At 34.9% G+C, this 16,501-nt stretch overlaps 1 protein-coding gene and 1 long non-coding RNA gene across 4 annotated transcripts in view; one reads left to right on the top strand and one right to left on the bottom strand.

The window, feature by feature from the left end:
• The window catches only part of LOC127843845 (uncharacterized), a 148,841-nt gene that overhangs the window by 105,655 nt on the left and 26,685 nt on the right, over positions 1-16,501 (bottom strand). The window lies entirely within an intron of this gene.
• LOC127843816 (receptor-type tyrosine-protein phosphatase alpha-like) overlaps positions 1-16,501 on the top strand; it is a 75,738-nt gene that overhangs the window by 46,913 nt on the left and 12,324 nt on the right. For all 3 annotated transcript variants that reach the window (XM_052373648.1, XM_052373647.1, XM_052373646.1), the window contains 11 exons: positions 1,595-1,671; positions 2,023-2,059; positions 2,545-2,642; positions 3,508-3,627; positions 4,396-4,544; positions 5,638-5,773; positions 9,711-9,860; positions 11,184-11,283; positions 12,290-12,363; positions 14,165-14,299; positions 15,229-15,363. In XM_052373648.1, coding sequence (XP_052229608.1) covers positions 1,595-1,671; positions 2,023-2,059; positions 2,545-2,642; positions 3,508-3,627; positions 4,396-4,544; positions 5,638-5,773; positions 9,711-9,860; positions 11,184-11,283; positions 12,290-12,363; positions 14,165-14,299; positions 15,229-15,363 — 1,211 coding nt within the window. The remainder of the gene's footprint in view (positions 1-1,594; positions 1,672-2,022; positions 2,060-2,544; positions 2,643-3,507; positions 3,628-4,395; positions 4,545-5,637; positions 5,774-9,710; positions 9,861-11,183; positions 11,284-12,289; positions 12,364-14,164; positions 14,300-15,228; positions 15,364-16,501) is intronic.

Raw genomic sequence — 16,501 nt, 5'->3', positions numbered from 1 at the left:
AAAAAACATGCTAAAATTACAGCTACAAAAATTACAAAATGTGCATGATCCATAATGGAGCTTGAAAACAACAATTTATATTTTATATTAGCCATGTACTGTCCCCATATTGTGTGTAGATATTTGTGAAGCAAGGTTAGATACTCTAAAGCTCCTGGTACATGTCAGTATTAATTGTACTGTAAGTAAGGTATTCAAGTTTTTTTTCCTGTAACAACATTAGAAGGTAAACTATAAAGAAGCAGTGAATTATTATCCTTATTTAGTGAATATTATGTTAATACAAACTTATTTGATTTATTTATAGCAGAACATAATAAAATATGTTTTCTTTCTTTTTTTTCTTTTTGTTCTTGGTATGGCATGCCTGCTTTAAGACAGTTACGAGTTTGCATGGTTGGTTCATTTATAACTCTTCCTCATCATTTAAAACAACAAACAACAACATCATAGTGTCATCATAATCAAGTTTCTAATGAACATATATGCTGGATCGGATGTTTTGCATGATAAATAGTTTATTATAACTATATTAGATGCTAATACATGTTATTTTATACCACCAACTGTTAGTGTTTGTATACCTTTAAATGTCAATAGTTTTGTAGTTAATTTGTTCAAGCATTTATAGGCATTAGTACTGATAGTAAAAACTACATGTGACATTTCTTTTTCATATATTTCTGGTGCGGTTGTACATAACAAATGCATCTCATCATTTAATCTCAGGTCTATTGTCACTGAACCTCATTTCTTCTCAGTGCTTCTGTTTGAGTGTGTTTGACCAAAGGAATGCTTAAAACTGGTGTTTGAGCAAAGGAATGCTTAAATCTTGAGTGTACTTTTATGTTTAATATGTGAGGTGTTTTTCATAAGCATTTGACACAAATATCCTTTGCGGTTAGCAATTTAATCATTAAATGTGTACAAAAATAGCCAAAAGCAATCACAAAGGATTTTCATAATGAACCATAATGCTTGTTGAGTGACATTAATTATTTGCATTTCTTAATTTGGTTATCCTGAATTACAATATAACCTCCTATTATGGTATGAAAAATTATTGTCCATTTCATCTCTTCTTTTTTTATGCTCATCATAATCTGCAATTTACATAATATGTGACAATGTATGGTTATAAGAATTGTTATAGTAATTTGTTGGCACCTTAACATTGTTACATGCAGTGTTTACTGTGTACTGAAAAGTGCAGCGTTAAGCAGCTTTTTATTTCTTTCAAAGACGTGTTTTATTTTCAGAGTGGAAGCACTGTGTATGCATTAACTCTTTCAGCGCTGGAACTGAATTTTGAAGGCCTTTGCAAACAGTTTGGATCCAGATGAGACGCCACAGAACGTTGCGTCTCATCAGGATCCCAACTGTTTGCTATTCTGATAGTATTCTTTGAAAAAAAAATGGAAGAAAATGCTAATTTTAGAAATTCTGCAGACAACATTTTAGCAGACGACAAATTTCCCAGCATGCAAAGAGTAAAATGCTGAAATCCCCCCCCCCCCCCTCCCAATATATTGAATGCTGCTGTAAGACTCCTATCCATACTGCATCTCTGAGCAGCATGTTTTCTCGATTGCAGATGACCACTCGCGGGTAGTTCTCACCCCTCTCTCCCACGATCCACATTCCGACTATGTGAATGCAAACTACTTGGATGTGAGTTGGACCTTCGCCTTCTCCGCATGCTTATACCACGTTTTGTTTTTGCCTAAATCCAAACACCTTTTAAGAGACATGGGAATCTGTCATTTTGAAGCTGATTTCCTCTTGTTTTTCAATCAACATTGCTCAAATAAAATTTATTTATTTTTAGATTTCAAATGTTTTCAATAATTTTGTCCTCAATTTGGAGACAAATCATTTTCTCAAGACCTGATATAACTTTCATACAAAAATAATCAAGCCATGAAATTCAGTGATAACATGCCCTATACCTTAAGCTTGAAAAGAAATTCACTTAAAATAACAGTGATGGATATATACATTATTGATGTGTTTCTGTTTTAGGGGTACAACAGCAAAAAGGCTTATATAGCTTCACAAGGTAAATACCTGAACATTTTACATTCTTTTGTTCTACAGGATATTGCAAATGTATATTTTTATAATGCTATCTTTATGTACAAATGAGGGGGTCATATAGTGATAGGCTTTTGTGTTAATCTAAAGTGACTTATTACTTGAAATATCAATAAGGCTTCCTACAAAGCTTTGATACTTGAATGGATGATGTCCTTCAACACTATTAAAACACCAACATCATCTGACCTTATTTTGATTTTGATATTGTTATAGGTTAGGACTTATTCAGAAGGTGTCACTGGACCTTATTATGACCTTGACCATGACCTTCTTTTTGACTTCGACGTTGTAAAATGTGCCAATGAATAATTAATGACAAAGCTTCCTCTAGGGGCATTTGTGTTTATTGAATGCAGCATCTTGTTAAGATGTGCCTGACATTCGCTTGTTTAGCTTTTGCATCCCTGTTTTTAACTCAGAATTCTCTCCATTTGTTTTCCTTTCTAGGCCCCAACAAAGCTATGGTCGCTGACTTCTGGCGTATGATATGGCAGGAGAAAGTTGTGAAAATAGTTATGTTGACAAACCTTCTAGAAAACCACAAGGTAGGGGAGACAACTCATGTTTTAATAGATTTATTGGCTCTTACCGGTGAAACCGTAGGGGACTTATGGTTTGCGCTTTGTGTCAGTCTGTCAGTCTGTCCGTCACACTTTTCTGGATTCTTTGATAACTTTACAAGTTCTTCATATTTTTTCATGAAACTTCAAACATGGATAGATGGCAATATGGAGATTATGCCTACATCAAGAACTCTGGTTGCTATGACAACAAATAAAAAATAAAAAAATTGAAAATGGTGGAGTTTCACCATTAGGGTACTTATATTGCTTGGCAATAGTCTTGTTCTTTTTGAGTTAATGTTTCTTTTGAAAATATCACATAATAGGAGAATGATATGATACCTTTGCCAAAACTGGATGTTTCGTAGGATACAGTTTAATCTACTAAGATGAGTTTATGCATAACCATAATAAGGATAATATTAGTCCTTTATGATGATTTTAAATTGACCTTTCAGAATTTTCCCCACTTCGAGGAACACAGCAATTCTCATTTTAACAATACATATGTATAAGGGTTTTATGAACACAAAACCTTCTTGAATGATATTTAAGGTATATTTTAAAGCAATGATATGTATGCATAGCATAATGCCATGGTGGATTTTCTCCTGCTTACAGCTGATCTTCTTCTTTTAAGTGTTAAGATTGCTTCACAAATATTTCTTAAGACTCAAGAGACTTGAAGATAAGTGGGAGTTAAAATTAATTCCTCTGAGGTTTTTACAAAATCACACCCCTGTCCCCTGTTAGTGAATGTAAGAACATTGTGGTACAACAAATTTCTGCCAGTAAAGGGTATTGAAAAATCCTCATCCTGATTCTATGATGCCTATTATTTGCATAGAAAAAGTGTGAGCAGTACTGGCCATTGGAAGGCAGCCAGACATACGGGGAGGTGACAGTGGAGGGGCTGGAGACTGCAGAGTACACAGACTACATCATCCGTACCTTCACCATCTCTGTGGTATGTCAAGTGGGTCTTGCTGGCTTAGTTTAGTTTAAACCGTTTTATTAGTCCCCTACGGGTGAAACCGGAGGGGACTTATGGTTTGCGCCCTGTGCGTCTGTGAATCTGTCAGTCTGTCACACTTTTCTGGATCCTGCGATAACTTTTAAAGTTCGTCATATTTTTTCATGAAACTTAAAACATTTACAGATGGCAATATGGAGATTATGCATGTCATTTCATTTTGTTCCTACGTCAAGAATTCTGGTTTCTATGGCAACAAATAGCCTAGAAATATTGCTGAAAATGGTGGAGCTTCATTGGTAGGGGACTTATATTGCTTGGCCATAGTCTTGTTTAAACTCGATTTCATTGAAAGCGGAATGCTTATTGAAACTCCAAGGAGTTCATTTGGTCGGTATAACCAGTACTTGGTTTCTTTTGGGGAAATCTTTAGAACACTCTCACAGTGGGGATGGAACCTGTGTTGCTATACAGACATATCCACTACGCCCAGACAACCAGAGTCCACAGTAATCTTTCCCCCAAAAAGGAGTGGATATTTTACTCTGCAGCTGTCTGTTGGATAACTCAACACCATTTCTGAAGTTATTATTAACTGAATGAAAACTAACCAAAATCAGAATTTTAATTGAAATACTGTGTATTGCATCTGCCAAATCTAAATGTGCACATAAGTGGCAACCTACTTTAAAAAAAAATGCTTTTCTTCAAATATCTTTTATATAATATAAATAAGCTGTAATAACACATGCATACTTACAGGGGAAGATGAGTCGGATCATCAAGCAGTTCCACTTCCTGTCTTGGACGGACCATGGGGCTCCGACGTATCCCACCACCCTGCTCAACTTTCGCCGCAAGGTGCAGCAGTTCACCCCGGACAGTGTCTCCCCCATCTTGATACATTGCAGGTAAGGAAGTATAGGATTTAACAGCATTTCACCCGGGACAGTGTCTCCCCCATCTTGATTCATTGAAGGTAAGGTAGTATAGGATTTAATAGCATTTCATCCCGGACAGTGTCTCCCCCATCTTTATTCATTGCAGGTAAGGTAGTAAAGGATTTAACAGCAGTTCGTCCCGGACAGTGTCTCCCCCATCTTGATTCATTGCAGGTAAGGTAGTTAAGGATTTTACAGTAGTTCACCCCGGACAGTGTCTCCCCCATCTTGATTCATTGCAGGTAAGGTAGTATAGGATTTAACAGCAGTTCACCCCGGACAGTGTCTCCCCCATCTTGATTCATTGCAGGTAAGGTAGTATAGGATTTAACAGCAGTTCGTCCCGGACAGTGTCTCCCCCATCTTGATTCATTGCAGGTAAGGTAGTATAGGATTTAACAGCAGTTCATCCCAGACAGTGTCTCCCCCATCTTGATTCATTGCAGGTAAGGTAGTATAGATTTAAAAGAATTGGGGGCATGTCTTATAAAGGATCTCTTGAAATATCCAAATATTACTAATAGTCTATTCAAAATTCAGCTACAACAGCTAGATAGAAACTTATTGTAGCATGCATTCCTTTTGTTTAAGTTTAGACTAAATTAGGTTGTTAATATATAGTAATTTATATGTTCAGTATGTCTGTAACTGTAGGACATGTGGATGATGATAAGATAATAAACAGAGAAAAAGCTGAAATAAATGTCTCTCTCTCTTGTTGTGTATTTGTTTTTCCAATTATAATAACATGTTTCAAACTAGTAAATATTGCTGAGACGTTAAATATTTTATCTCTTTGTAAACAAAATTATTTTATTAACAATCAAAAATATGATATGCGATGGTCAGTGTTCCTTAGAACCCTTATACATGTGCCTCTCTCTTGGTAAACAGAGTTTAGTGCATGGGCGAAAGTGCAGACTGCACAGATTTATCTGGGATGACAAGTTACGCACACGCATTAAGCCCTTTTTTCCAATGAGCCCTACTCAAATATTGGCTCAGCACTGGCTCCAGATGCTTGCCTTGTTGGCTTATGTGTATGTTTGTTGTTTTCTTACAGTGCAGGTATAGGGCGCAGTGGCACGTACGTCGCTGTTGATTACCTGCTGAACCAGGCGCGCGCTGAGGGCGTGGTTGACCTACTCAAGTGTGCCCAGCTCATGAGGTCAAACAGGGTCAACATGATACAAACATGGGTAAAGACATTTTCAGTCAGTATAAGTCATCCTTGAAACAGACATTGTAAGCTATTAGCTGAACTGAATGAATGAACTTATAAGCAGCTAGGTGTTGTAAAAATATTAACAGCAATTATTTGTTTTGGAAACACGAAAAAGTGAATTATAAGCAGGCAGGGAAACCAACATTTTAAATACTTCTCCTTAACTGAAAAAGTAGCTTGTATTCAAACACAACTGTGGATTTTTTTTCCTTAAGAAAACAACAACAGAAAATGGGTACATACAAGAATTCACATTTTAACATGACTTCTTTTTCATTTACCTTATTCACAATAGTCTCAACACATTTTAGCCTTTAAAAATGGGCTTTTTATGTCCCCCACTATAGAAGTGGGGGACATATTGTTTTTGCGCTGTCTGTTGGTCTGTTGGTTGGTCTGTTGGTAGCATGAACCAATGATTTTTTTAAACATAAATAATTGATGTCAAATGCCTGCAGGAATAATATTTAAGATATTAGAAAGCATTTTCTTTTTGTTTTAATGGATTACTTTAAAAATTCAATTTTTTATGAATTTTTTAGCAACAAGGGGTAATGAACTTTAAAATAATGTTATTGAATTTCTAACCAAAAACCGGTTCCATGGCAATACTGGATGAAATGCACACTTTTCTTCAAAACAATCCAAATTCTAATGCTTTTTCTTGATAAAATATCTACTATACTAACTAGAAATACCACTTTTGATCAGAAAATTAATACAAAAAGATGTTTTAGTTGTTTTTAATTTCAATAAGCATACTGTTTACGTTCTGTTTATATCTTCCTAACAATCTGTTATGTCATCATTTTTATAGGACAATATTTAATGTATTGTGTTTTATAATTTTGAAATGAAAACATTAATATTGTTTAAGACTAATAAACAAAACATACTATTCAAAAGTGATTTTTGTTGTAATTATTGGCATTTTATTTTACATGTGTAGCAAGTTTAGGTAAATCTTTACCTATGTATTTTTTCAAACTATATATATACAATTAACATTTTTGTACCAAAAATGTGTTATAAGATAAAAGTTTGTCAATAAAAATAACTAAAAATATATAATAACTCAAGTTTAAACATATGTGTGTCATAATTTCAAAAATAAGAGGGTGGCTGAAGCTAAAGTAACTGATAAAACTATCATAAGAAGGATAAACTGAAGTAAGATTTTTCAATGGTTTATGCGCTAAATTTGAGATGTCTTTTCTAGCAGTTATATAAAGTGTTCCTGACCAAAATCAATGTTATATTACTTTCAAATCATTTATGTATTGGTATACAACAAGAAAGTGGTAGAATATTTGCGGAACACATAAGAATTTTTGACGAAAACTTGTCTGCTGAAATTTACCGGGATGTTCCGGAAATGACCGATTGTCGGTTTCCGAAAATAATACATGTCGTAGTTTCTGAAAAACAAAATGGAAGTACCCAAAGATTTTGGTGTTATTGACTATTACTGGTTGATAAATGTATGATTTTGCTTCTTATTTGAAAAAGTGATGCTTTCAAGGCTGATAAACTTGAAATATGAAAGCTATTCGGTCGTTTGGCCTTTGTTTGTCAATACATCTGTATGATCGGTAATTTCCGTAACCACTCGTAAAAGTAGCAGACACAAGTTTTAATCCCAATACTTATGTTTTCCACTTATATTCGACCACTTTCTTGTTCAATACCAATACATAAATGATTTCAAAGCAATATTTTATTGATTTCAGCAAGTAACACCGTCTATAACCGCGAAAAAAAACATTCCGAACTTTTTGGTTTACGATTTTTATTTTCTAAATAGCTTGCATAGAGCAAGGCATTGAATGTTATCCAAGATAAATGTCTTTACTTTCTTGATTGGATGATTTCAAACTGTTTAATCCAATCGGAAAAGAGCTTTAAAACGTAATTTAGACCCATGTTAAGCGAGATAATAAAGAACAACTTTTTGGTTACTGCCGATTTGTGACATCACGAGTTGCCTTCCTTGTTGGTTCATGCTACTGTTGGTTGGTTGCTTTGCGCCAACTTTAACATTTGCAATAACTTTTGCAATATTGAAGATAGGAACTTGATATTTGCCATGCATATGTATCTCATGGAGCTGCACATTTTGAGTGGTGAAAGGTCAAGGTCATCCTTCAAGGTCAAAGGTCAAATATATGGGTCAAAATCGCTCATTGAATGTACACTTTTGCAGTATTTCAATATTCAAGATAGCAACTTATTATTATATTATTTGGGATGCATGTGTATCTCATGGAGTTGCACAATTTGAGTGGTGAAAGGTCAAGGTCATCCTTCAAGGTCAGATGTCAAATATATGTGGCCAAAATCGCTCATTTTATGAGTACTTTTGCAATATTGAAGATAGCAACTTGATATTTGGCATGCATGTGTATCTCATGGAGCTGCACATTTTGAGTGGTGAAAGGTCAAGGTCATCCTTCAAGGTCAGAGGTCAAATATATGTGGCCCAAATCGCAAATTTTATGAATACTTTTGCAATATTGAAGACAGCAACTTGATATTTGGCATGCATGTGTATCTCATGGAGCTGCACATTTTTAGTGGTGAAAGGTCAAGGTCATCCTTCAAGGTCAAATATATAGGTTCAAATTGCTCATGTAATGTCACTTCTACAATATTGAAGCTAGCAATTTTATATTTGAAATGCATGTGTATCTCATGGAGCTGCACATTTTGAGTGGTGAAGGGTCAAGGTCATCCTACAAGGTCAAACATCATATATGGGGACATTGTGTTTCACAAACACATCTTGTTAAAGTATGATATTCATACTGAAAAATACCTTGTAAAGGCATTTTATTTTTATGCCCCCTGATCGAATGATCTGGGGCATATTGTTTTTGGCCTGTCTGTCTGTCTGTCATTCTGTCCAAAACTTTAACCTTGGTTAAGGTTTTGCGATAACTGTTGCAATATTGAAGATAGAAACTTGATATTTGGCATGCATGTGTATCACATGGAGCTGCACATTTTGAATGGTCAAAGGTCAATGTCAAGGTCATCTTTCAAGGTCGAATGTAAAAAAAACAAATCCAAGGGAAGTAATAAGCTGTAAAGGGAGATAATTATCTGTACCTGCCAAATGATTAAAAATAAATCAACAAATCAAAGCGGCGCAGTAGGGGGCATTGTGTTTCTGACAAACACATCTCTTGTTTACTAGTCGTATCAGGCTTTTTCCCAGCTGGTTTTATCACAGCGGGCCCGCAGTGTCTGGACTTAAAAAATAAAATTTTCAGCGGCGTTTGTTTTTGTGATCATGTCATTATGTTTGTTATTTAATATTATAAAATATTACTTTAATTAAATAAATTGGGTGAAAACAATTAAATATTTCACAAAAATGTTTTATAGCTTTTAAGTAATTTAGATTTTCAATTAAATATATGAAATATATTTTTTAAATCTACATGAAATTGCCCCCCACGCGCATCAACTCCCTTTTGCCCTGCCTTTCCACTGTGTTTGGTCGAAATCCTGGGGAAATGCCTGTTGTATGTAGATAAAACTAGAGATCTCATGCAAGAAGAATTAAGTTTATCCGTCAGTTGACAATGCTAATTTTATTTGACTACCATTTTAGAATATTTGAGATGCGCTTTGGGAGAACATGGTTTATTGCATATACATAGTCATCCCAGATAAGCATGTGTAGTGTCACAGGCTAATCAGGGACAGCACTTTCCGCGTTTTTTGTATTTTTTAATTTGAAGGAAGTATCTTTTTTCCAAACATCCATTTACCAGGGAAAGTGTTGTCCCTGATTAGCCTGTTTGGACATTTTAGGCACATACTTTAAACCCTGTTTTCCCAGAGCACAGCTTATTTGTTTCCCATCCCTACAACACAGTTCAGTTGTGTGTACTCTCTCCCTACAGCAACAGTACAGTTTTGTGTATGACGCGGTGCTGGACGCGCTCATGTCAGGGGAGACAACTATTCCAAACTCGCTGTTCCCTGAGAGATACGAGGACCTGTGTACGCTGAAACCAGAGGCCAGCAGCACTCTCCTGGAGGAACAGTTTGAAGTAAGGGTTGTAGGCCTTGAATTATCTTACTTTAACTCTTTCAGTGCTGGAACCCAATTTTGAAGGCCTTTGCAAACAGTTTGGATCCAGATGAGACGCCACAAAATGTGGCGTCTCATCAGGATCCAAACTGTTTGCTATTCTGATAGTATTCTTGGAAAAAAAATGAAGAAAATGCTTATTTAAGAAATTCAGCAGACGACATTTTAGCAGACGACTCATTTTCCAGCATGTTAAGGGTAAACAAACAAGGTTTTAGAGGTGTCATATTGAAATCACTGAGGCATTAATTTTGTCCGTTGGTCTGTAAGAACATCATATGTATATCAGTCAGAATCAAATGTTACATGTTTGAGGAGCAAACTTCTTCCACTCTTTTATGGTGGTTGAAACTTTAACCCATTTATGCCTAGTGTCTAGAAAAAAGGCCTTGGCAAACAGCGTAGACCCAGATGAGACGCCGCATGAAGCGGTGTCTCATCAGGGTCTGCGCTGTTTGCTTTAAGGAATTTCTGCAAGAAATATTCTAAATATAGAAATAAATATTCTAGACGTCCCTAATTTTGGAAATAAATTGATCCAATTTAGAAGGATGGGAGAGTACACTAGGCTTAAATGGGTTATATAAGTCCACGCCATGATGTGAAGATGGACAAGACACTATTTCATCCATAGTGATCCTTACATGCCTGAGTTGTCTTCCCTTGAACATAGCTGACAACATGGTGTAGTGGTTAACAAATCTTTAATCTAAAATTATCTTTTGTATTGGTTTCTATTAAACAAGTCCAATTGTGTGAATCATGATATCACAGTCAGGTTTAATGTGCAGCAATCCCATCTTGAGATCTTTGGGTTTTGACTCTTATTATTTAAAAAGAGCTTTCATCCATATCAGCTTCACCAGATGTAATATTTACAATATTGTTTATGAACCAAAATGGGGCAGTTCTTGTTGATTTAATTCTTCAAAGAGGACAGTTTGAAATAAGTAGTCTGTTCCACATGTTAAATCGACATTCAAGCAAATAACTACTATTCCTCCTTAATGTGGGAACAGTTTGCAGTGGGAGTTCAGGGTACTTTAAATGCAAGTTTTATCCATACACAAAACTTAAAGTTCACAGTCAAAATAATAATGATTATTAACAAAGTGGACTGAACAGTAAAGCAAGCTGTCCTATGACAATGGGGCGCTCCTTAACAAATGTGTCTGCAAATCTGAAATAAATCTGTTGTGTGATGTTTCTGCAAATCTAAAATAAATCTGTTGAAAATAAATCTGTTGTGTGATGTTCTAATGAAAATATTGTTCTTGCCCAGACCTTACAGAGTCTGACGCCAGTTCTGGACCGAGATGAGTGTGGTGCTGCCATTGAAACCATTAACCTGCAGAAATCAAGAGTCAGCTACATCCTGCCTGGTGAGACGCAAGGTTTTCACCTTGCTTTTTATTCAGAAAACAATTTTAGTTATGTCTAAATTTTGTTTTTGCTTTATATGTAATATAAAATAGATAATGTTGTATTGGTGCCCTGAACTTGAAAGCTTGCTGTTTTTCCTATATTGGTGAAACCGGAGGGGACTTATGGTTTGCGCTATGGCTGTCAGTCCGTCACACTTTTCTGGATCCTGCGATAACTTTAAAAGTTCTTCATATTTTTTCATGAAATTTGAAACATGGACAGATGGCAATATGGACATTATGCACATCATTTCATTTTGTTCCTTCGTCAAGATTTCTGGTTGCTTTGGCAACAAATATATAAAAAAATCTGAAAATGGTGGAGTTTCACCGGTAGAGGACTTGTTCTTCATATTTCGTTTAAATCGTAATTTTGCTGTATGCTAATTTGTGAGGAGTAATAAAGCTAGGCACAGTTCCCAGTTTCCCCTTTAGGATGACATTGATTGTAAGGTGCTTTTCATAAGCTGCCTTTGAGTTCTTATTTAAAAAATATATTTATTAAAATCTTGTCATCATCCTTAGGTTGACGGTTAATTGAATAGTTAAAGCTATACTTCTCAACCATCTGTCATTGTCTGCGTAATATTATTGTCAAGGTATATATGTAATATCTCCATATCTCATTGGGTCTATTACAGGTAAAACTTTAACACCGTAAATGTGTTCAAGTCATTGTGTGAGGTCACTGAAAAGTTCTATAACTCTGTCCTGCAACTCATGAAGTGAAACATATGGTGTTTCTGGAATGTGGTCCATGCTAATAAGTTACCCTTCCTAAAACCTTTAACACAAGTTTTTTATTTTACATTATTTTTAATGTATTTTAATGTATTTTTATTGTCAAATATTAAAATACATAATAAAAATCTTAAAACACATTATGTTTTTGAATTGTCTTTCTAAAAAGACAAAAATGTATACAAATGGCAGTTTTGATATTGTTGTTGTTTTTGTTTTTCAGCAAATCGTTTTAGGCCTCACCTGTTCACCCCAGTCGATAATTGCAACGATTTCATCAACGCAGTGTTCCTCCCAGTACGTATATGCGTTTGTTACTGAGTTTTATACTGGAAGTTTGAAAATCCACATATATAAGTGAAATGTGATGAAATATGTACAAGATTTTAGGTGATTATTTTAATGTTTTATACATTTTTATTCTTGACTATTATATTGTGAGTCATGGAAATAGTTATCATTAAGGGTAAAACTCATTATTGTTTCTTAAAACAATTACCTTTTCATTTTCTTTTTAACTTAATTAAATACAATCAAAATTAACAAATTTTCCAGTTAACAAATTGAATTTATTTTATATAATAAGTTTGAATGAACAATTGTATAAAGTTATTAAATCCAACACATTTATAAAATATTCATTACATTTGTAAGAATGTGTATGTTATGTGAAACCTCAACATTTTTAAGTTCAGTGTTTTTATCAATATTTTCAAGAGATAAAGATAAAAATGCACATCACTTATCAATACAAATGTTCATTAGTATTTCCCAATTAGGTACTCTATTTGATATGGTAAAGTTGTTTCTACAGTTCTTGTTTTCATAAGTGTTATGTTTTGTAAATTGACTTGTCTCCCTTGAACTGTTTGCTTTAAATACTAGAAGTTAGTTTAGTTTCTTGTTTATGTTATACTTTAATTTTCCTTATTTTATGTCAATGCATCATATATTGAAAAAATGTTTCATATTTAAATTCAAACATGTGTATTACCTTTATCAAGATTTGAACCATCATTCAGTAATAAGCCAAAATTAAAATAAGAGCCGTAAAAATTGACTATCCTATGTGTATTATTTTAAATGATTTACTCAATGCACAAGAAGAATTGTACCATATATTTTATTTGTTTATAGTATGTTGTTTGATATTCTTTTAGTTGGAGTAGTTGTATTTACACCTATATTTTAAAATTTAATTAAATATGTTATTTTATCTACTTTATATGTTGGATTACAAAACATAAAGGATATTCTAATGCATCCCTTTCAAAAAAGAAATAGGCATTAATTGACATGTATGACATAATTTTTCTAACACTTTTATTTCTTTGAATTGAATTGAATGTATGTGGTTTAAATCAAGAAACTTTTAATACACTAAAGCTTGTCTCTGCTAGAACGATTATTGGGTGTCTATTTAACCTAAGAACCGAATACACATGATCGAATAGCAGTTTTGTCAAACAAGCCTAATTTTCTTTACTTTCTTGGGTTCAAACAAATGTTACAAGGCCACTTAGTGTAATTTAACCCTTAACTGCTCAGATACGCATTTTGACTCCTTTTAGTCAATTAAAAAAGTAAGAGATCTTTCTTAATACATTCAAGTTTTAAAGGCTTCATTTCCAAGTCTTAGATACTGATAAGCGGCAAACAGCATGTAACATGAACATCCTGAGAGTTTATTGCAGGATGTTGTTGTTTTATGCAAGTTGCATACATGTATACCCATTTTTACTTTGCTTCTGAATGGGAGAGTGTTAAAACTACTAATTATGCTTGAATGAATTGAAAGCCTTGCACTATACAGACACTCTTTAGTCTGTTTACTTGGAAGGATCAGTACTTGGTATCCTGATAACACTAATAGAGGCAAGAACTTCGTGGGGCCTCTCTGCTGCTAGACAGGCATCATATTGATTTTGTCATTGCTCACGTTTTCATAAACTGATGATGTGTGCAATCCCAGCTCAAATTTAACCAATTTATTTTATTTGTGGTTATGTCAATTTCCATCTCTTCCATGAAAAATGATCCCTTTTCCAAGAAACCTTTACTATTTTTACTTGACTATATTGATGTATTTCTAATTCAGAGTTACACCCAGAATGATCACTATATTGTGACCCAGATGCCCCTACCAAACACAGTGGCAGACTTCTGGCGACTGCTCTACGACTATCATTCTGATACAGTGGTGATGCTCAACGAATTTGATAGAAACGACAAGGTTTGTGAATATGTCTTTCAAGAGATAAATGAAAATGTAGTCTTATGATTACAAATACATGTACTCAAATATGAAACCTGAGTCATGCATGATGGATTGCTGTTTTGTTTCTCTTAAAATGAGCTTTGCTTAAAAAGTTATTTGTAATTAAATACCAAAGCATTGATATATTTTCTTGTTGTTGGAATCGTGCTTTTGGAAATATTGTTATTATGAGAAATTGTTGTTGATAAAAGAGTGATAATATTAAGTATAAAATAATAATGGTATTAAAAATATCTTAAATCAACATGGTTTGTCTGCCTTTATAGTGGTTATAATGAAACAAACGAGATACTGACTTTAACTCATTTTAAGATTTGTCTCCTTTTAGCTGTAAATAATGACATTGCAATCCTATTGAGCATACAATTAAATAATACAAAAATCTGTTAATTATTGGATTATTTATAAATGTATGATGCAAGTGTACACATTATTGTATATATAGAATACTTAGAAAACTGTTGAAAATAGAGATGTTTATCTTGCTAGGCTTGTGCATCTACTGTTCTAAGCCTTGAAAAAACTACTTTTCCATATGCAATAATACCCTGACATTCTCTATTCCATCCCCAGCTTAGTCATGTGGGTTGTGCAACCAACCCTCTTAGTATCCTACCATTATATGACTGTATGTATTATCTCCCTTGTCCATTCCTGGGTGTACAGTGGATGACGGTGCCAGGAGTATCTCACCATTATATGGCTGTATGACATGTATTCTCTCCCTTGACTGTATGTATTCTCTCCCTTGTCCAGTCTTGTGCCCTGTACTGGCCTGAAGAGTACGGGTACACAGTGGAGTACGGTCCCCCGAGTATCTCACCATGATATGATTGTATGACATGTATTCTCTCCCTTGACTATGTATTCTCTCCCTTGTCCAGTCCTGTGCCCTGTACTGGCCTGAAGAGTACGGGTACACAGTGGAGTACGGTCCCCTGAGTATTGAGCTGTTGTTCTCGTCAGAAGCAGACCCTAACATCACTGTGAGGACATTCAAGTTGACACACAGGACAAAGGTTGGTAGACAGCAGAAAAAACATGGTATATTTTTATGGTTTTGGACACAGGAATTTTTGTATTTACTGAAATCAGTTTTCCTAAATTGCACACAGAATATCTGCTTTGTAGAGTTTGAGTTTGTTAATTTTTACAAGTCTCGCCAATCGTTCTGTAATACAAATAAGTTTTTGTTTTGTTGCCTATTGTGTGGTAGATTTTTATAATGTTGGTTAAATACAGTAAAATACATCCTTCACTGAGCATTTTACAATTTACAAATATCCACTTCTGACTTAGTATGGGTAACATTTTATTTTTTATCCCCACGCTTTTTGAAAAAAAGGTGGGGATATTGTGGTTATCTCCGCCGTCCGTCCGTCCGTCCGTCCGTCTGTCTGTCTGTCTGTCTGTCTGTCTGTCTGTCTGTCTGTCTGTCTGTCTGTCCGTCCGTCCTGGCCACTATCTCCTCCTACACTAAAAGCACTAGAACCTTGAAACTTACACACATGGTAGCTATGAGCATATGTGCGACCCTGCACTATTTGGAATTTTGATCTGACCCCTGGGTCAAAAGTTATAGCGGTTGGGGTGGGGCCGCGTCAGAAATTATCACTCATTTTTTTAGGTTATTTTACATTTACTTCTTTATTTCTACACCGATTCACTTCAAATTGATACTGGACCTCTCTTATGACAATACGGTCAATCTCAACCATGCATGGCCCCATTCCCAACCCTGGGGCGCCCCGCCCACATAGGCCACACCCACCAAAAATTTCCATTTACTATAATTTTTTCATTTTTACACGGATTCACTTCAAATTGATACTGAACTTTTGTTATGACATTAGGGTCAATCTCAACTATGCATGGCCCCAATCCCAACCCTGGGGCGCCCGCCCACATAGGCCACACCCACCAAAAAATTCCATTTACTATAATTTTTTCATTTCTACACGGATTCACTTCAAATTGATACTGAACTTCTATTATGACTTTAGGGTCAATCTCAACTATGCATGGCCCCATAACCAACCCTGGGGCCCCGCCCACATAGACCACACCCACCCAAAATTGCCTTTACTATAATTTCTTCATTTCTACACCGATTCACTTCAAATTGATATTGAACTTCTCTTATGACAATACAGTCAA

Source organism: Dreissena polymorpha, chromosome 9 (genome assembly GCF_020536995.1).
Source record: "Dreissena polymorpha isolate Duluth1 chromosome 9, UMN_Dpol_1.0, whole genome shotgun sequence".
Lineage (NCBI taxonomy): Eukaryota > Metazoa > Mollusca > Bivalvia > Myida > Dreissenidae > Dreissena > Dreissena polymorpha.
Note: the sequence above shows the minus strand (reverse complement) of the source record. Positions and strands in the feature narration are given on the sequence as shown.